The sequence below is a fragment of the Sciurus vulgaris genome, assembly GCF_902686455.1.
Source record: "Sciurus vulgaris genome assembly, chromosome: 8".
Taxonomy (NCBI): Eukaryota; Metazoa; Chordata; class Mammalia; order Rodentia; family Sciuridae; genus Sciurus; species Sciurus vulgaris.
The window spans coordinates 28581691-28604585 of NC_136468.1; the positions used below are offsets into that span (position 1 = coordinate 28581691).

General features: G+C 37.1%; 1 protein-coding gene across 1 annotated transcript; it reads right to left on the reverse strand.

Annotated features, from left to right (window-relative positions):
• Positions 1–9082: 9082 nt before the first annotated feature.
• On the reverse strand, positions 9083–10989 carry LOC306667962 (transcriptional enhancer factor TEF-4-like). The gene is given in 3 exon segments (XM_079150858.1): positions 9083–9920; positions 9922–10485; positions 10489–10989. Coding segments are annotated over 3 exon segments (1356 nt in total). The 5' UTR covers positions 10966–10989; the 3' UTR covers positions 9083–9605.
• Positions 10990–22895: the final 11906 nt, after the last annotated feature.

Here is a 22895-nt window from a genome sequence, read left to right on the forward strand (position 1 = left end):
GCTATTGCTTATGTTTATAACAGGTTTATTCATTATTTCTCATAGTTTATTTTGAAACATGTAAAATTTAAAAAGTGCAAGATATTATAATATAAACTTGCCCACTTATATTCATCAATTGTTAGTATTTTACCTCATTTCATTTTGCTCCTTTATCTTTTTCTGTCTCTTTGTCCATAGATGATAGATAGAAAAGCAGAGAGACATGTTTCTTTGATAATTTCATCATTAACCACCAACACCTTGAAAGTGTTGGCCTTTCTCTCAAGTTATAGGTTATTTCATAAAAAAGCAATAAATTAATGAAATATCATATTTTTAATGATTAAAGGGAAACTCTTTAGAGCTCATTAAACCGAACCCTATTTGTTTATTTATTTATATACTGATTACAAATGGAGTCACAGAAAGTTCACTTGGTTAGATTAAAGATATAAAGTCTGTTTGTGCCAGAGCTGGATCTTTTGACTCCTGATTTAGGGCTCTAATTTCACTAAATTAAGATCATATAACTTATTGAAAATAGTATTTAATTAACTCTTTGGATATAAACAAGCTGAAACTTGCTACTGACAAGAGTATAATGACATCACACTACCTTTTCTTTCTTTTTTATTATTTTTTGATTCATTGTACACAAATGGGGTACAACTTTGATTTCTCTAGTTGTACACAAAGTAGAGTCACACTGTTTGTGTAATCATATATGTACATAGGGTAATGATATTTGTCTCATTCTATTATCTTTCTCTCCCTCCCCCTCCTCCCCACCCTTCATTTCCCTCTGCATAAACCATCCTTCCTCCATTCTTCCTTTACCCGATGCCCACCCCCCATTATCTATCATCAGTCACTTATCAGAGAAATCATTCAGCCTTTGGTTTTTTGGGATTGGCTTATTTCACTTAGCATAATATTCTCCAACTCCATCCATTTACCTGCAAATGCCATAATTTTATTCTTCTTTATGGCTGAAAATATTCCATTGTGTATATATACCACAGTTTCTTTATCCATTCATCTGTTGAAGGGCATCTAGGTTGGTTCCTCAATCTAGCTATTGTAAATTGAGCTGCTATAAACATTGATGTGGTTGTATCTCTGTAATATGCTGATTTTAAGTCCTTTGGGTATAGGCCAAGGAGTGGGATAGCTGGATCAAATGGTGGTTCCATTCCAGGTTTTCTAAGGAATCTTCATACTGCTTTCCAGAGTGGCTGCACCAATTTGCAACCCCACCAGCAATGTATGAGTGTACCTTTATCCCCACATCCTTGCCAACACCTATTGTTGCTTGAATTCTTGATAATAGTCCTTCTAGTTGGGGTGAGATGAAATTGTAGGGCAGTTTTGATTTACATTTCTCTTATTACTAGAGATGTTAAACACTCTTTCATATGTCTGTTGATTGCTTGTAGATATGTGAAGTGTCTGCTCATTTCCTTAGCCCATTTGTTGATTGGGTTATTTGTATTCTTGGTGTAGTTTTTGGAGTTCTTTATAAATTCTGGAGATTAGTGCTCTATCTGAAGTGCATCACACTACTTTTTCAACAATAAAATCAAAGGGAAATATCTAGCCAAATCATGCTAAAGAATTCATCTTTCTTACCATTAGAATGTGACTCTAAGACTCAGATATAAAAAAGATATTCCAATCAGGAAATTTTATTGCTTCTGTTATTATCTGAATGGATAGATGGCTTTACTTTAGAAGTTTAAAAAGCCAGTATTATGATAGCATGGTGGCATACACAACTGCAATCCCAGTGACTGGAGACGCTAAGGCAGGAGAATTGCAAGTTTGAGGCCAGTCTCAGAAATTTATGAAGGCACTAAGCAACTTAGCAAGACCCTGTCTCAAAACATCTGATGATGTAGCTCAGTGGTAAAGTGCCCCTGGGTTCAATTTCCAGTACCAAAAAACCAGCAATATTAATGGTGCTAATTATCATAATATTAATAAATTAATGAATATCTAAATTTTTATTTAAATTAAAATTTACTGTCTTCAGTTAATTCTCATCTATGCATTTGATTTTCTGTGTGTGGGTCTCAAGTAGTCCTTCTATATCTCAGGAAGGATACCTCTTTCTCACACATGCAAGTTACTTGATATAGAAGAAACTGTGACCTGGGACACCGTATCTTCCATCCTTTAACCGAGTTACAATGAAATTGAAGGGACTTTGTTGCCGAACCCAGGCTGGAAGAGGGTACCTGCTGTTCCATATGTCTGCATTCATCTCTGGGCATAAATCTGTATGTAGAGAAAAAGATTCTGGTAGAAAAAGTATCAGTGAGGGGAAATGCTAACATATGTATTAAAAAATATAAAGAATGCTAATGTATGCCCTGATTAGTTAATATCAATGGAACATGTGATATAAGAACTAGCAGAAGTGGTCTGACGTGTGATTTTTAAAAAATCTTCTTAGAAATGAATTGGTTGGAAGAGGTTTACACTCTGCAGTGTTGCGGCTCAAGCTGCGGCGGATTGCAGGCTGCTGCTGCTGCTGCAGCTGAGAAGAACCACAGTGCGGTTGGCATTTTCTTTCCCAGTTCAGTCAAGGAGGAGTGTTGGAACCTGCAAAGGGCAAGGCATTCAGTCTCTGCAGACAGTGAATTGCAGATACACTACTTAGATAATGAAAAGATAAACAAACCTTGAAACTTACAGACACAGACAAGATAGAACATGCTAGTTGTCTTGTTATAGTTAATCACGAATCAACATCTCACTTCTGAAAAGGGGAAGAAAACAAAAAAAAAAATTTATTGAAGAGCTGGAGTCTCCATATCAGCAAATATGGGCAGCAAATTATCAGAAAAATAGAGGTACCTTGTACATTTGACTTCAGTGAGGTAGAACATGATAGAGAAATTGATATGATCGAGATGATGATGATGATGATGATGATGGTGATGATGAGTCATCTGATCCTGAAAATCTGATGGCTTCAAAAATTATTTATATAGAAAGAATCTGCTGAAGAACTCCAAGTTACTGGGTACCCTGAGGAAATGGAGAATATACTCCTGCCCCTCCCACACACACACATACACACACACACACACACACACACACACACAAAAAGAAAGAAAGAAAAAAAGAAAAGAAAAAAAGATGCAAAAAGAAACTGTAAAATGATGCTTATTAAATCCAGTGGCTCATAATTCCGAATCATTTAATCTGTGCATTAGAAGTAAGCTTTAACGTTGTAATACACAGTGAGCAACTGCTTACAGAGTAGAGATTTTGTATTGGAATTTTTCAAAGTTCTTTCTTTTGGGGGGCTGGGGATTGAATCCAGGTGTACTGAACCACTGAGCCATGTCCCCAGCCCTTAGATTCTCAATAAATTGCTTAGGGCCTCACTAAATTGCTGAGGCTGGCTTTGAACTCTAGATCCTTCTGCTTTAGCCTCCTGAGTGCTGGGCTTACAGCTGTATGCCACCATACCCAGCTCAAAGTTCTTTTTAAATAATAACAGAGTGGTTGCTTTCAGATGCCATAGCTAAACTTTTATGTGTGTGACAATAACTATTTTTGTAAAGAATAGAGTTGTATAAAATAAGAAATAAATTACTCAACTTTGAATAATAAAACAACTAATCTCCAGATCACTTAAATGTGAGATTATACACATAAAAAAAATCATCTAATTTAGGTTTCATTTTAAATCAAACATGGAGAACAGGATCAACGTTCCTAGATCACTGTAATCAGTGATCTAATAGATTTAAATATAAAGAAATTGGTGACATTTATTGACTACAATAACATTGATATAACTGTTAGCTTGCCTGGATTCATTTTCCCTGGTTTAAAATGATTCTGAGAAAAATTATATCTAATATCCACTGAAAATACATTTTGGAAGTAAATAAGTGCAATAAAACATGAGATGTTAGGATGAAGAAATGACCTGATGGTCACATTTATTTTTTCAAAGTTACTCATGTATGACAGAAACCATTCTTTTAAGGAAATATTAGTGAACTGTTAATAATAAACACAGCAGAGCAGCCTATAACTATTATAAAATTTGCTGTTTTAATTTGAACCCATAGGAATATCATCAATATATTACTGTATTTATTAAAATACATTAAGTAAATGTATTATCTTCAGTGCAATATATTTCATTTATAATAGAAAAAAACTAATTTATATCTAATGTTGTTGGTTACTGAAATAGTTTAGGTCCTTATGAAGGACCTCAGGAATAACTTTCCTCAGCACAAACCATCCCATATGTTTAACAAGACACACAACCAGAATGTCGATCACCCACAAAATCAGTACTGAGATTTGTTAGAGAAACCAGCCCAGCAACTATCTGCATAACATATGTTTCCAGAAAACACTAAGTAGCAAATATTTTCTGTAACTAATTAGTATTTACAGAATTCCATTAGCACTGGATTCTGTGATTCCATTTTTTTTTCCCTGGGGTCCAAATAAATTAGGTGAATTGACACTAAGATGACACATGGCTAGTCATGAATGAAAATAACAAAATTAGAAGCCGCAACACTTTGTAACAACTTAAAAGTCAACCTTCAATGCAGTGATTTTCCTTGCTTGTGTTTTCAAGAACTTCTTGCACTCCTGTTTAAAATGTTTTCTTTAGGACTTGATTATGTTCCTTGGAAGACTATTTCACACCCTATTAGTTACAGTCAATTTCATTGCATCACTTAAGTATAAACACCCACAGTTCTTTGCGTCTCTTGAAAGAAGCACCTCTCTTCCTTTTTGGTATTGAATAACCTGTAGCCTGGCACTTGATTTAGGGAATAATTTTACCCCTTATGACAATGTGGTCCTTAAGTAGGGAAACTTCTACCTGTTCATTTCAAATTCCATATTGTACGATTGTTAAGTTGTAGATCTATTTTGTATTAGAAAAACTGTTCAGTTCTTAGCAATGTGGCAAATAATGTGGGTCACACATCTCTTAGTGTTATACAGTAGAAAAAAGTCACCAAGGATGTCTAGGACAATGTTCATAGTTCATTATTAAAGTTCACAGACCTAGTTACTTGTTAATTTGCAGATTTTGTTTAATAAAAATGAAACACTTTCTGTCTGCTAAAACAGGTATTTCCAAAGAATTATAAACTATGGACATTAAAGAGTTCTATATACAATTCAGCAAAATATCCTGAATTTTCTTTGCTAAATTGCCTGCAAATACCACAACCTCTTAAACACTCTTTGAATGAGTCATAACGTGCCTCTGGTTCGTTCACTAATTAGCATTAAGTAAAATATTTGTCTGAGAGTCATGATTTTACTTTTTTGAAATTATATTTTAATGTATGCAATGAATACAATTACTGTAAGTAATACAAGTAATAAATTTAAGATGCAGGATCTATTCAGATTCTAATAAGGAAAATCAAACATGAACTAAGGCCATGCTATTAAGAATGTAATAGGAAGACATCAATGCATTTGTCTTTAAAATATACCTTACTCTTCCTTGGTTATTGTCCTTCAAGTACTATATAGTTGATAACATGCTGGATATTTATTTGCTTGTTTTTGGTAGCAGGGATTGAACCCAGGGATGCTTTACCACAAATACATCACAAGTTCTTTTTAATTTTTTTTTTCTTTTGAGATAGGATCTAAGTTGCTTAGGGGCCTTGATAAGTTGCTGAGGCTGGCCTTGAACTATCAGTCCTCCTGACTCAGCCTCCCAAGTCAATGGGATTATAGGTATACACCACCACACCCAAGATCAATATGCTGGATGAATAAATATTTTTAGTTACTTCAGGAAAACAATCAAATTAGTATAATTAAATGCATTTACTTCCTTAAGTCATCATCAACAATTATTTTACACAATAATTTATTTAGATTGCACTTAAATATATATATCACTTACCAGTATCAACATGCATGCTCTTTAATAAAGTATCCAAATATAATATTTAAGAATTTGTTAATATCATTTTTCATTTTTATTAAGTATATTGTGTTATTCCTCATTTGTGTAAAAATGTATTTCTAATACATCATCAAAATATAAGCTATTATACACTGACTTTATTGCATGTCATTACATTGTCTGTTAAAAAATTTAAATAACAAAAAAATGTAGAAAAATATAAAATATTATTAGCAAGTAGAATGAGCTGACAAGTGAAACATAAAACAGCAAAATGTGGGCCTATACAAACTATATTAAATTAATAATTATTTATGATACTTGCTGCAAAAACAGCAGGTATAATAGACTTTCACCCTTAGAAGCAAATGTAACCGGTCAAAACTAAAACATATCATTTCCCATGAACTATCAAAGTAAAATTTAAAATCTCTATCCAAGTTGTTAGGAATGTATACCAATATATAACTTAGTTTTCTAAGAAAAGTGCTTCCGTTGTTTAAAATTTATCCAAATATTAATTGATGATCTGAAGATTTTCTTTAGGCTTCTTAAATAAACTTGGGTGCATTTGGATTGTTTATTTGACATGAAAAAATTAAAGAAAGATCATTTATTTGATTTCTGCCTGAGTGCTGTTTCAGAGAAATCATTTCTACATGCCTGGAGATATAAAATATACTAAAGAATATTATCTTAATTTCATTTCAAAGATAGATGAATCAGAAGGAAATAAAAGCCATTTCCTTCCACCACTTTCCCAATATCAGCTAGTCAGCCAAACCCACAAGAATAAGGCTCATAATTAAGAAAGCTTTCAGGAACAGACTGCAAATAAGTCTCTCTGCTCACTCCCAGATCTCCAAGTTGATTGGGTTCCTGTGACTAAAAAGTCTAGCAAGCTAGTTTAATAGCCTTCTAGGCCTTGAATTATCTCATACAGATGATTTAGTACAGAAACGGTGATATTCTTCTCCAAACAACATCAATGGAGTTAAACAACATTTTTCCTAGGATTGCTACTTCCTTTTGTGTGCTACCAATTCCCATGATGTCATGAGTGGGCTGATAATAGTAGATAATAGCATTAATATTAATTTTATTTAAGGTAGCTTATAAAAAATATAAAGAAAAATCTAAGTTTCTTTTCCTAATTAAAAATATTTTATTTATGAGGAGTCAATATTTGAGTGGAAAATAGCATAAACCAAGAAAAGAACCTAAGCTTCAACGTTTGCGAAGAGGCTATAGAAATAATATACAGGACCGCTTATCTTGATAAGACTTTTTTTCATATTTTTTAAGTGACGAGTAGCACACATACAGAATTATGGTCAAATCATATTGAAGAGATTAGTTTGCACAAATTAAGTACACCAAAGTGATGATCAACAAAATCAAGAAAAGTACCATCACAACCACACCAGAAACTTGTCTCATGTCCTTTTGCAATAATTACCCGGCCTACCACATTTTATGTATTCATTCTACTAATGACAGGCATTTGGGAGGTTTTTCACTTTGAAGTTAGTGAAAGCAATGTGCTCTGGACAAATATAGACAAATATGACTACATCACACAAAATCTGTCTGCCTTTAGAGAAACAACCAACTGAGTATAAACACAACCTTTGAAATGGTAGAAAACCATGTATCTAATAAGAGGTAATAAGAGGTTAATATCCAGAATTTCTAAAAAGTTAATATCCAGAATTTACCACTCAAAAACAATAACAAAATAATCTGATTAAAAATGGGCAAAGTATGCAAATAGGCAATTCTCCAAAGGAGGATGCTCTAAATCACTAATTATGGAAGAAATGTAAAATCAGAACTACAATGAGATATCACATAACATGCATTAGGATGATCACGAACAAAAGAACAGTGTATGACAAGTGTTCGTAAGGATGTGGAGAAATTAGAAACTTGTGCTGCGCTGGTGGGAATGTAAATAATTGGTCACTATGGAAAAAATATAGAAGCTACTCAACAAATTAACAATAGAATTATGATTCAGCAATGCCACTTCTGGGTATATTACAAGAAGAATTCAAAGCAGTATCTCAACGATATATCTGCATATTCACATTCATCACAACATCACATCATTTACAATAGCGGAGAGGTGGAAGCAGCATAAACATCCACTGACAGATGAATGGCAAAAGGAAATGTGATATATTTACATGTAAGGGAATATTTATCAAATTTAAAAAGAAAGAAAATTCCGTCATTTGCATAGGTGCACTTCATGGGCATGATACTAAGCATATTAAGCCACTCACACAAGGACAATACTATGTAGTTCACTCCTATGAAGTACCTAGTATAATAAAAAATATAAAAACAGAAGGTAGAAAGGTGATTGCCAGGAGTCAGGGAGGGGCAGATGCAGGTGGAGAAATTAGTGTTCAGCGGGTATAGTGTTTCAGATTAAAACATTCTAAAGATGTGTTGCACAACAATGTCAACATTCTCAGTACTAGTGAGCTATACGGTTAAAAACGGTTAAGATTATAACTTTACTGCTATGTGTTTTTGTCATACGCACAAAAATTAAATTAAAATATGCTGCTCTGAACAATTTTGTACTTGCTCTTTGGTGCATGCACGCACTCATTTCTGTTGGGGGTATACCTAGAAATGGAAGACTAAGAAGTCTATCACCTTTAAGTAACTTAAAAAAAATTTAATAATTTACTGTCCTATCAGAAATAGAATTGTTTCACATCATAGTAAACACTTGGTGTTAATAGTATTTTTACTTTATACCACTATGTTTGATGTACAGGATATGTGCAAAATTTTTATTTCCCTGATCAATAATGAGGTTGAGCATCTTTGAATATATTTTTTGGACATTTGGATATCTTCTCTCGTAAAATGTTTTTCGGTTCTCAGTTGCCCCATCTGTCTCAATGTTTTATTTATTATTAGGAAATCTTTATATATTGAGCATAAAACATTTTAACCATTATATGTATACAATGCAAACATATTTACCTACTCAGTGGCCTAACTTTTTACTCTCAATAGTGCCTTTCAATAAATAAAAAAATCTTAATTTTAATGAAATAATATTACTAATAGTTTCCTTTGTTATTAGTGCTGTTTACAATCTTTCATTAAAAGTTCTTTATTATTATCGTTAAGAAGTGTCATTGTTCACCACTCTTATTTTTTTTTTTTATAAATACTTTGTTATATTTTAAAAAACAAAATATTTGCAGGGCCCACCTGGCTCTGCTCCTGCACAAAAAAAGGTTAACCCTTAATTTGTGACATCACAGATCAGAAGGGAGGGAGGCAGATACTTGAGGGGAGACAGCTGGAAAAAAGGGGGACAAACCAATGTGGAACCAGGGCCTGCCAAAATATCCAGAAGAGTGTCAGAGGCCAAGAAGCCAGTGGTGTACCTGGGGGTTGTCTCACTCCTGTCCTCAATCCCTGATGCTCTGGAGTTTCAGACACCCCCTGTGAGGTCCCAGTACCGGGGTCCATCCTCAGTCTTAGCTTGTTCAGGTCACTGAGCAGGTTTGGGGGTCCTTTCTAATAGGAGACAGTCCCAGTTGCTCAGGCCTCTGAGGTCAGCCCCTTTCCATCACAGCCCCCTCCCCAAATAAGAATCAGGAAGAGAGCTGGAGGGTCCTTCCTAGGAGGAGGGTGTTCTGGGGTGAGCCAATTGTGGGTTCCTTCTTTAATCCCTGACCAGGCGGTAAATGTGGTGCTGGGCCCCACGCTCACTGGTGGAGACCTCAAAGACGTAGGCGGTGCACAGCAGCAGTTCCTGGGTATCCCTGTTTGTCACCACCTGGAGGATGGTGAAGTTCTCAAGGACGCTGTTCATCATGTATCGCTCGGGGAGCTGCCGCAGCTTGTGCAAGAAATTCACCAGGTACTCACACATGGGCGAACGCAGCAGACGGTACACGAAGCGCCCGTCCTCCAGCTGGGCCCGCTCGGTCTCCACCTTCTCCACCATCTGCTTGCCAAAGGAGCAGACCTTGGAGGAAGCAGGTGAGGGTCATGTGCTCCAGGCTCTCATACTGGCCTCTCACTCCATAGAAGCCCCCGTTGCTGCCGCCACTGCTGCCAGCCCCTGCCTCCTCACCACTTGGGCCCCAGTTCAGGTCCGCCCAGAACTTGACCAAGAAAAAGGCATGGGGAGGGCCTCGATCATACAGCTCCCGCAGACCGCCCTTTTTCTCAGGAAATTTGTCGTAGATCTGCCGGACATCCACACTCTCCAGCGGGGGTGCTCCAGGACTGGGACAGTGCTGACTGATGTGCACAAACAGGTGCCTCTGGTAGGAGTCAACTGCATCAGGTGGTTCCACAAAGGCTGAGAACTCCACGAGCTGCAACCGGGCAGTGCCCAGAGCCCGAGCCTGCCAGGCTGGGGGTGATGGGGCAGGAGGGGGCAGGGGTGAGAGGGCTTGGGGAGGCTCGTACCCTGGGAGGTCAGTAGATGGGGGAGTCAGTGACAAGGAGAACGGTGTCTGTGAGAATGGCTTCACGTCTGGAACATTCCAGGGTGGGCCAGAGCCCCCTGACCAAAACTGGAAAAGTTCAGTGGCCTAAGGACCGGCAGGACCCAGTTTGGCCTGTAGGGAAGGTGCTGAGATGAGCTGGGCAGAGGACATGGTAGCCATCGTCTGGAAAATCTTGTCCTTAGAAACCTGGTCCACATTCAAGGCCTTCAGTTTGGACTGGATTTCTCTTGATTTCCTTCGAGCCAAAACCTGGATATGACTAGAGACCTGTTTGCGAGTACGGGTCTTCCCTGTTCTCAGTTTGATATAGCGGGCAATCAGTTCATTCCGACCATACATCTTGCCTTCATCAGACAGAATGATTTTCCTGCGGCCACATGGCGGGTAGATGGCCAGGGCCTCCTGGAAGCTCTGCTCAATGTCTGGGCTCCAGACACCCTCCGCATCTGGGCCCCCGTCTCCCCCAGCCCCCTCGCTGCCGCCGGTGCCCTCTTCACTGCCTTCCTCACTGCCTGTCCAGCCGCTGCCATCGTCCAGGGGGGCCCCAGCTCGGGGTTCCCCCATCTGGGCCTCCCGGCCTGGGGCTGGGGAGCCCACCACTCTTATTTTTAAATTTTTCCATCATGTCAAGTAATGTTTAAGGATTTCCCCTTCATGTTGTACACACACTTGACTCAGTACTGTTTGCTGAGATAAACTGTTCTTTCCTTATGTTTTTATGGTTACATCTTTATTATAAATTGAGTCACTTTAAAGTGTACAGTTATTCCTGCATTCTATTAAATTAGAAATATTTGCCTATCATTGTGCTAATACTTCATTTACATTACAATTAATATGGATATTCAAATTTGTTCTATTTTAGGAATGTGTGGCTATCCTTGGCTTTTAAACCTCCAAGTAAATTAAAGTATGTTAATTTACATAAACATAGCTGACAGGATTTTGGTTGATATTACAGTGAACCTTTATGTTTCCTACCAAACCAGAGTACAGCAGCAAAGACTGCACACTGAATTTATGGAAAAAGAGCCAGAAATTTTAGGGAGTGGGTACTGTCATTCTCATATCTTATTCAAAGGATCAGTTCAAACAGCAGGCAGTGTCAGAAGAGGAACCACTTCAGGCCTTGGTTCCCCTTCTCTGGTGAAAATAAATATTCATGCCCATCACCCTGATTTGTATCCTCACTGTCCCCAGTAAACAGTGAAACTTGGGCACAGTTCAAAGAGCACCATCAGATGTACCAGATCCAGAGTCTGCTCCCAAATCTGTCATTCTGCCTTGTAAAACTTAACAATTCATTGACTCTCACTGGATTTCATTTCTCTCAAAAGTAAAATCACCCAGGTAAATTCCATTATTCTTAGGACCATTTCCTTCGGTAAAACAATCTATTCTTTTGCAAGAATTTTTGGCTTTGATTTAAAGATTTTGTATTTAAAAGTCAATAAACAGGGAGTCTCACATCTCCTGCAGATACAGAAACATACAAGAAACAATATTCCTACGGAATATTTAAAAACTGGATAACCCACAATATGTGGGCACAGGGCAAGTAAGTGACTATGGCTAAGGAATGGGCTCAAGTCACAGAAAAAACTTGCCAGTACAAAAGATGGTGCACGGTGATTAGTGATTACACCGACATCATTTATCCTTACCTTGTCCTGACTTTTCAACTTGCTAATTAGAAACCATGTCCAATTAATCTCCACTGAATATCCATATCTGTAAAACAAGGAAGAAAAGCAGTAGTCTCCTACAGGCATGTGCAAACACATCCTTGAACAAAATGTCTAGCATGTATTTGAGGAAATTAGTCGCCAAATGTGTTTTTAAAAAATGCATTGAAATAGGTATAATTCAAGTATATAAATGAAAGCGTTTTTAGAAAAACGTCTATTTCTGTGATTAAGAGTGATATTATATTTTAAAGGGCATCATTTTAAAAGAACTCTGTGAAAACATTGATTTTTTTTTAATGAAGACCACATAAAGAGTAATTATGCACAGTGATTATTGACTCTAATTCTTGTGGCTTTAGTGTTCTTTCTGTGAGACTGCATTGGTTACCACATTTGAGACAGTATATGAGGCTTGGATGAAGTGAATACTATAAAAATATGCTGTAATAATTGAAGATTCTGTCAAATATCACTGTGCTTATTAAATCATGTATCACCAATGTTACAATTTGCAGTGATAAAGTTGTGCTATGGTAATTTTTTGTAACGGTGCAGCATATGGTGCCAGATGCCAAGGGCATACTAATTAATGAGAAAATTAGCACATAGATATTAGTTCACTATAATGCATCTGCAGCTAAGGCTTGAAGTGTAACACAGAAAGCAATTTGAAATGTTAAGGTTAATACTATGCAAAATTTAATATTGATCCTTGGTAGCAATATACAAACAAACTACTTACAGTTTTTTGAATAAAGAGAAAATAGAAAGTGTGCTATTACACAATTGTTCTACCATTCCCTTTTTCCTACCAGTAATGGGTATTGAACCCAGGGTCTGGCACATGCTAGGCAAGCATTCTCCCATCCACAAGCATCCCCAGTCCTTTTTTATTTTATATTTGAGACACATTTAAAACAGAATCTCCCTAAGTTTCCCAGGCGGGCCTTGAATGTATGATTTTTCTGCCTCAGCCTCCCAAATTGCTGGGATTACAGGTTCCACTGCATCAAATTTACTTTTTCTTTCAAATAGGAATTATCCTGAGGAAGAGCACCTAACATGCTTTGATCAAATGTCTTTATCAAAAATTTTTTTTTTAATATTCCACTTTACACTCTCAGATAAGAGCAGTTTCCAGGGTGGATCCCTCTACAGGCTTAATGTGCACAGGTCTAGTATTTTTGTCTCAGGCTCCTACATAAGGAATAGAAACAGTTGAACAAGCTATGGTCTGTCCCATTGAAGGTCAGGCTGCCTACTCAAGCAGCCTGAGCAACTTGCATTGCACAGTTCAGGTTTTTACAATGAAAATGATACCACTTTACATTTCTATAAGGCTTTATTTTTTTTTTTTTTCAAATTACTCTGTGGCATTTAATTTAAAAGCATAAGTTCTGGAGACAGATTACACCTAGACAAATTCCAGCTCTACCACTTGGGAGTTCATGATCTTGGGGGTGTTACCTAATCTCTCTTAGCCACAGCTTTTTTCCATTTGTGATGGAAATGAGTACAGTATCTAGTTCAGAGGATTGATGGGGGAATTAATTGAAACACTCCATGTGATGCAGTTATCACAATGCCTGGTGATAGGTAACAGACACAGCAGTGATGGGAACAGGAGGTTAAAGGGATAATCTTATCAACTGAACCTATTGTGCTGACCCCCACAGGCTTTCTTTTGAAGGGCAATTTGCCTTAGCCTACTCTGGCCCTGCCTGGCTAATGTCAATAAGATATGTTAAATTCCTCAGCAAACAACCCATTATCTGCAAGAGAAATGCAGATCCAAAAGGCTCCTCCCTGCCAATAAGAACACAAGTTACCTCAAGGGGGAACTTTTGTGACTTGCACACAGACCAATTCAAACACTCAAGGAGACAGGATAATTAGAAGCAAAGTCCTAATTAGAAGCAAAGTCCCCTAAGCATAAAATCCCTAAGAACAAGTTCCAATGAGAACCAGTCAGTGTGGGCCAAAATGACCCAGAGTTGCTTTGGATCTTCAGCATGTTATTATTATAGTAAAATCTCCCCACCGTGGGGTAAGACCATGTGCGGTGAGGATTTGGAAGTCTGATGCAATCCTCTTGTCATTCAAAAGTCAGGAAGTTGATTGGGTGAGATCCTCCAGAAACTTCGCTGGGATCCCTTTAATAAAACAGGAGGGCAGGAGAGGCACACCTTCCCTCTCCTTTTCTCCATTGAGAGTGTTCCCTTTTCCCATTTTTCTATCCCTTCTAATAACTCATGCCTACTACTCTGAGCAACTTGTTTGAAATCTTTTTGGCATGATCATTAAAAGCCAGTGACTGAGAACTCCTGTGGTCACTTTGGTGCACACTGACAGCCTTGCTCTGAAAAACCTGGCTAAAGAATAGGTGTAATTATTTATTATACTTTTCTTTCAATAGTAAGATGAGGTAGTTATTATTGTCATTATTATCATAATAAAGAAATTTGAACAAAATTTCAAGTGGCCTTTCAAAGATTATGGGAGCAACCAGCAGCAGAGTTAGAACTTGAAACCAGGACCCTGAATTCCAAATTTCAACTTCCTCACTCCTCTCCCACTACTTGATAAAGGGATGATTATAAAAAACAAACAAAAAAGGAAACAACAGCAAACAAGTTGGGTTTACCTGTTGTTCTGATGGAAAATGCCAGATTCTGGGGACTGTCTTATGTTTAGTGATTATTCATTATGTTAGTGATTATTTGCAGACTTATTTAGTTCTATTTAACCATAACTAACATATCATCTTAAAGGTAAACACCTTAGAATTCTCTCTGAATGGTCACCAATTTTAAACCCATGTACATTTAGCAAGCTGCCTTGTTGATTGCAGCATTTGGAAGATTGCTACAAGAAAGCTGAAGGAAAGCAGCTTCCACTACAATCCCTTATTTGTAGCAAATGTTCTGATCACAAGATACTCCATAAAACATGAGCAAACAAGTTCAAAGCACATAGTCTGTATTGTGAAATGCAAACCAGTACAAATAAAACACTACAACTGTGTACTTTAACCTACAATTTTTACATTTTGCAGGTCAATTCTGTGCAATTGCAAACTACAAAATATTTCCCACTTTAAAAACTAGAAACAAACGAAAAAAAAACAAGCTACAGGAAAACTTTACGTCTATACATATTAGTTCTACAGGAAGATCTCTCCCTAGAGTTTATAGGCAGTCTTATAGGATTCCGTGTCCCCGTGATCTGTAACAGACAGACATGTAGTAGGAACATAAGGTTGAGAGGATAATTCTGTAAATTAGGCCCACTGAACTGATCCCCCACATATTTTCTTATAAAAATAAATTTACCTGCAGCCCTCCATGACTCAAGTAATAGGAAAAGTTACATTCCTCAGCAAACAATTTGTTATCTACAGGAAAAATGCAGGCCCCAAAGGCCTCGATGCCTATAAGAATACAAGTTATCCTGAAGGGAAGCAATTTTTGACCTTTACAAAGATCAGATTCCAGAAGTCAGGGAGGTAATAATAATCAGAAGCAAAATTCAAATTAGAATAAGTTCCAATTAGAATGGGTAAGTATGGGCCAAAGTGACCCAGAGTTGCCTTGGATCTTTAGCATGTCCTTTCAACAGTAAAATCTCCCCTCCATCAGGCAAGAGTCTGCACAGTGGTGGCTTGGAAGTCTGATACAATCCTGCTGTCAGTCAATCAAGAGATAGATCTAGGTGGGACTCTCCAGAAACTTCCCTGAGACCCCCAATAAAACAGGATGGCAGAAAGATTCACTATCCCTTTCCTCTCTGATAGGAACTATTCTCTCCCTTGAGAGTACCACCTTTTCCCATTTCCTATCCCTTCTAATAAACTCATGTCTGCTACTATGTGCAATGCATCTGAAATCTTTCCAGCATGACTGCAAGAACCAGTAAGAAAGGACGGTTGCTTTGTCGCTGAGGATGGCTTGCTCTATAATACCCATGTGTCAACTCCAACTCTCATTTTATACACGCTTTCCATTCCCTTCTGAAGACTTTAAACCAACAATTTCAGGAAAATGAAATATATTTAGATAGGAGTGCTGAAATCACCAATACTGCCCACCAGAGAACAACAACAATAAAAAATGTTCTTGGAAAATTGGTTGCTGAGGCAGGTTCAGAAGGATTATTGCGAGAACTATCTTTCACATTGAAAGAATGAAGCCTATGTAATCAACATCAAATGGGATATTAAAGTATGTTTAATATACACATCCAAAAGCAAGACCATTAATAGAATTAGACCCATGTCATCCTTGTTAAAAACATGAAAATCATTAGCAGATTTCATTGACTCCTCAATGACCCTTAAAGAGCAATTTGAGCCTTAAAATGCAAATCTAATTTTGAACGGGCATTACACTAATAAAACTGACTTTTTCAGAATGTATTTTTATTATCTCAACTACATAGAAATTTTTCTTTCCCTCTCTCCCTTCCCTGCATTTCATTTTCTTTTTCACCCTTTGTGTAAAATCCAACTCATTATTTTATAAAATACCTTAAATGCCAATAAATCCATAAGCTGACTAGTCTGAATTAATGAAGAAAATTCTGAATTCTCTGTTTCCAGAATGTAGTCTTATTACATTCTGGCATAGACAAAATTCTAATTAACTTCAAACTGCAACAACAGAATCTACACATGCAAAAATCTGTCCGAATGTTCTGTAAGGACAGATATTTAGGAACATCTGGCTCCAATTCTGCTTTTCTCAACCAAAAGGAAATAATATGAGATTTTAAACAGGAGCCAATTCATGTTGCTCATTTTCAGTCTCTTAAGTCTTAATACATATTTAGTGTAATGGCATAGTTACTGTTGATGTTATTACCTTATAAAAGGTTGCATTAGATTTTTCTCTCAGTCTTTGAGGATTACACAATGTTTCTTGTATACCTGGATGGCAAATAGTGTAATTAACCAATTAAAATAATTGTCATCCTATTATATTGCATATTTATTTACATATTTTAGATATTAATTCCCTACATAAAAGACTCTCATAGTCTTCATGCCTCTCTGTAGCTGCACAGTGGAAAATTTGGCAAGATTCTGAGAACAGCTTTAGAAATGTTAATTTCCAGTAAATTAATCATAAACTTGATATTTCAAGAACTGGCCAGGTGTAGTGTACAGGCCTGTAATCTCAGCAGCTCAGGAGGATGAGGCAGGAAATTGCAAGTTCAAGGCCAGACTCAGAAACTTAGTGAGGCTCTAAGCAACTTATTGAGAACCTGTCTCAAAATTTTAAAATAGACTTGGTGAAAAAGTGTTCTATCTCCAATACCAAAAAATATTTTTTTTTAAATTACAAATGAAATTAATAATTCTAAGGAAAACGCAATTGGTGTCTTAGGGTGTGAATATGAGCCAGAAATTGCATTCAGCTCTTAGTAACAAAGACAAAGACACCCTCTTTCTCTGCAAATAAAATGCCTTTAATGAAGTTTTCTCTCATATTCACCAAGTCCAGTACTCGACAGTTCAAGATCTGGTGTGGTTGTTACGCTATGTGCCAGGACCCAATCTCTCTCTGTCTTTATGCTTCCTGATCCATAGCATGTGGCTTACATCCTCAAGTATACCTCACAGTTAAAAGATGGTTTTGGAACTGCAGACAACACATCCACAGCCAAGCAGGGAAATAATAAAGTGAAATTTCCTTGTGGCTACATCAGAATTTTACTTATATCTCACACAAAACCTAGTTATGCAAAAAAAAAAAAAAAAATGAGAGTGTTCGCAGTTCATTACTGGGCACGTTGCCATTTCCAGCCATAAAGGTATTGTTACTGAGAAAATTGAGAGGAGATGGTTGGTAGACAACTAGCAGCCTCTTAAACTGGACAGAAGCCAATTGTTACAGAGCTTCTTTGTTGTTAGTTGACTCCTCAAAATACCCAATAGAATCACCTTAGAGGAAGGGAAGTTGATTTTGGCTCATGTTTTCAGAGATTTAGTCCATAGGTGGCCAACTCCCTCACTCTGGGCCTGAGGTGAAGCAGAACATCATGACCAAAGGCCAAACTGCTCACCACTTGTTTGTTGGGAAGCAGAGAGGGGAAAGGGAAGGGGCCACAGGGAAGGCGAACTCTTCCAGGGCAGGCTCCCAGTGGCCCACCTCCTCCAGTTACGCTCTATTTACCTGCAGTTACCACTCAGTTGGTCTATTCAAATTAGGGTGGATTAATTGGGATGCAGTTCTCATCATCTATTCATTTTACCCCTGAATATTCCTGCATAAATAGGAGTTTTTTGGGGCACCTCATATCCCAACTGTAACATACCGCCCTGGCCTCAAACTGTTGATGTCCATCTCATAATGCAAATGCATTTAGTTCACATCCAAGAGTTCCCATTATCTAAGCAATGTCTGCATTGCCCAAAGTTTCAAGTTCAAAGACTCATCTGAAACTCAAACTTTTGGTTGTGAGCCCCTGAAAAAAATCGTTTCATTTATCCAATATGTAATTTCACAAAATAAAAATTCCCATTCCAAAGGAGAACAGTAGGACTTAGAAAGAAAGAAAGGAACCAAAACAAAACTGAAACCCAGCTGGGCAAACTAGCCCATAACTCCATGTACATGGGAGTGAAAGTTGCTCTCCAAAGGGCTTGGGTAGTTCTGCCACTTTTCCCTTGTCAATTGCAGTGTACAAGGCCTCACTTTTAGACTGGCTTTCTCATAACCAGCAGTTTTTCTCAGCAAAGAGTCCATGATACTGGCATCTTTAATTCCTATTGTCTCCATTTTGGGTTTGACGTCACCTTCACAGCTTCATGCCTCACCCTTCCAGGAAAAGCCTTCAGGGATTCCAACCCTGCTACACTTTGCCTTGCCTCCCATACCTTACTTTGAAAACTCAGTTGAAGCCTCCATAACCCCTTAACTTCAGCATCCTGCATTCTTGCAGAACCAGCATATGGGTGATGCCAAGGTCTGCTGCCAAGTTGTGAAGGACCTGGGATTCCTGGGATCATGACCAAAACAGCCTCTGTGTGCCTGGGTAGCTGAGCATGGAGAAACAACTTTCTAGACCTCCCTTTGCACGCAAGGTGCACCCGAATTTCTTCTGAAAGGAATTTTGTATTCCACATCCAAAAGCCTGAATGGGTATGGTCTTGTCAATTCCTGAGATGCCCTCAAGCCATCTTTCCTATTGTCTCTGGGCAAAGTACATGGCATCTCTTTAGTGGCTATAATCTCTTTAAAAACCACACTTTGCATGGTCCCACTTTTACATGTATTTTATGGTAAAACTGCACATTTTAAAAATCCCTCTGCTCTCCTTTCTGTTCCCAATTATCACAGTAAACTCATCTAAAATCTGACAGCAATTTCCATGTCACAGCCTGAATATTGTATTGTCTTGAAATTTCCTCCTCCAGATTATTTAGTTCATCATCATTAAATTTAATCTCACACAAAGTCTCAGGACATTGGCACAATGTAGGAAAGTTCTTTGCAAGACTTAACACATAGGGCTTTTAGTCCAATTCCTAATAGAGTCCTCATTTCCCTCTGAAACCTCATGAATACAGTCTTTCCTATTGTCTTCCTATTAGCATTCTGGTCTTCTGGGCTACCACTGGATTCACCCATTAAGCTCTGCTTACAACATTCTAAGGCTTCTCTAGCTTGCATTTCCAAACTTTTCTAAACTTCTCACACAAAACAGCTCCAAAGGCTTATGAACCACATGGTCAAGGTAGTCACAATATTGATCCCATTCCTGGTACAAATTTCTGTGTTAGTCAATTTCTTGTTGCTAAGATCAAAATATCTAACAAGGATGACTTAGAGAAGAGAATATTGATTTTGGCTCACAGTTTCAGAGATTTATTACCATTGCTCTGGGTCCAAGGCAAGGCAGAATATCATGGCTAAAATGGAATGATGAGGAAAACTTCAGACTTCATTTTGGCCTAGAAGCAGATAGATAAAGGGGAAGGCTCACAAGAACCCTTTCAGGGCACACCCAGTGACTCACCGCTTCTGCCATACTCCACCTGCCTGCAGTTAACACCCAGTTAATCCATTCAAACTAGGATGGACTAATTAGGTTGCAGTTCTCATAATCTAATCCCTTTACCTCTGAATATTTCTGCATTAACACAGGAGTTTTGGGGTACACTTCATATCCAATTCATAATAATTTTTTGTGTCTATATATCTGTGTATATTTTAAATATTTTAAATACAACCATGTCAGCATTTCTTCTAATTTTACAATCTTTTTGATTTCCTTCTATATGCTTTCTCTTATCAATATATGTGTGTCTATTAAGGTATATGTTAAAGGTTTATTCATAATGGAAAAAGTAACTAATATTGGTAACAGGAAGGATTAGTAGGATTACTAACAGAAGTCATCTCTTGGTATCAATATTCTCATATACTAACCCTATTATGATGCAAAATTTGAATGATTTTTTCTGCTACGGAGTGATACTGAAGGGAATTGGTATTTTTACTCAGTAACTAAGAGTACCTCAGGTTAACTGCAAAAGAATAATCCTTTGTCTTACCATGCCTACTCTCCATTATTGCTTTTTGAAGCAATTAGCAGGCAAAACAATTTATAATTAAATTTCCTAAAAAAGCAAACAACAAACAAACAAAACCCATTCAAAAATACCCATTAGTTAAAAACACAGTATATGTCTATATTTCATTTCCTAATGTAACCAGCCACAAAACATTAAATGTGATATTGCACTTTTAAAAATAGCACAAAATAGCACATTATTTGCTGATCATCTCCCCAACATTTCAGAATAATGTTATATCCATAGTATCCAAAGCCAGGTTAGAGGTGGGCAAATGCTTTGATCTGAAACAGGGAAAACAAATCCTACTCAGCATGGTTCATAAGCAGATGTAACATTTAGATGTGTCATTGTTAAAGGGATTTTTTTGATTTATAGGATCATCATGAATGAGGGTCACAAACAACACTTATTTTCACAGTCAACATTGCAGGAAAGGTTAAAGCTTGTATAAAACAGTTCAAAATGTCCTCAGTCCAAGGAAAGGAAAATGTGTTTCACATAATGATATCCTTGTCATCTCTCGCAACTGTTTCTTCCTTGCTTGTTATTTATGTTTTGTCTGTATGACAGGCTGGCCTTTTCTCCTTCACTAGTCACTCTTCACCTGCAGTGGGATGTTTCCAGGGAGCTGAGGATTAGCATCTAATCAGATTGACAGGTATGAATCTAATGGATTTTATTTGTATTATTAAGACAAATGATTGGCAAGTTTATTACACTTAATGATCAAACTATGAGCAAGGTTTTGATTATTACCCTAGCTATAATTCATTTAAATCAGAGAATAAGAAAACACAGATGAGAGATTGTCCAGTTTGTAATAAATATCTTGGCATTTCTACTTCTGACTTTTCATATAGTTGTTGAAAATAAGATGAAAATATTGGGGAATAAGGTCCCCAATCATTTCCAATGCAAGATGTAACCTCTTAGAATTTCCATAAAGAGACCAATCTCAATGATTCCACTGAATGTCATCCTATAATTCTTTAATCAGTATCATCTTTAAACAGCAAGTACAATAAACACATATTGATAATATTTAACAAAAACCCACAATATAACTAGAAGATGTGAATTAAAAAATCAAAGCCAGAATTTGTGAGTTAGGTCATATTCTTTTATTCATACAAACTTTTCAAAACACTGTTCCACCTATCATTGCATGAAAACACACTTTTCAGGTAAAAGAAAGAATTATTGTGCATAAATCCCGGATGTGAAAGTTGAGGCATTGCAATCTTTTTTCGATTGTCAGCAACAACGGACTTCATGAAAATGCAGCCCCGTTTGTCCCCTCCACAACATTGCTAACTGCAGTAGCATCCCTCTGATCTGCTGCATTGAGGAATAAAGGCCCTCTTGGGCTTTCAAGACTTCGCAGGGTTCTGTGCCTTTCTGCCCATCAGCTGCCTTTGTATCTTTATAACAGTATCTCTAAATCCCTCATGTTTCCTGATTGACTCCCTATGGATAGCTAAATAAGACACTCCATTCTGTTATTTATTTCCTCACAACAACCTATTTTGAATCGAGAGAATTAGTACACATTTTGCAATTGAAGGTTTTGGCAGACAGAAAGGGTAGAAGCAGAGTGAACTGCCTAATCAAAGGAACAGAGCTTGCAGACTCAACACTAAAGTTTTAATGACAGGGTCTCACAGAGGTCGCTCCTCTGATGATAGGTTGTTTTCCTAATCCATTACCTAGCTTACCTTTAATTCTGAATAAGTGAGACTGTGAATCATTTTCTGATGAATTCTTTCATTAGTTTCCTTTTCAGCTGTTCAATACAAGACCTGAAATAGGAGACATTCTTATACCATTTTGATCAGAAATCTAAAGCAACCAGGGTGGAGCCAGGTCAAAACACATATTCTTTCATGAGATGTCTACTTCTGTGTTTATATGAATAGAAATATATACATAAATGTGAGTGTGTGTGTGTGCGTGTGTGTGTATGTGTATACAGAGGGAGAATTATGCGAAGGAAAAACTAAAGGAGAATTGCTAAGAGGTATTTTAAGTGATGGGGCCTTATTTCATCCAGGGTATAATCTACTTGACACAAAGGTTGGAGTTTATCTATCTATGCATCTCAGAGTTATAATTCAGAAGAAAGATAATTGTTACAAGGAAGTTTATTAAGATGTTTATGTGAATTGAAAAATGAAGTCAGACTTTTTCTAATGAGAAGTAATTCTAACTTGATTGATTAGGTTGAT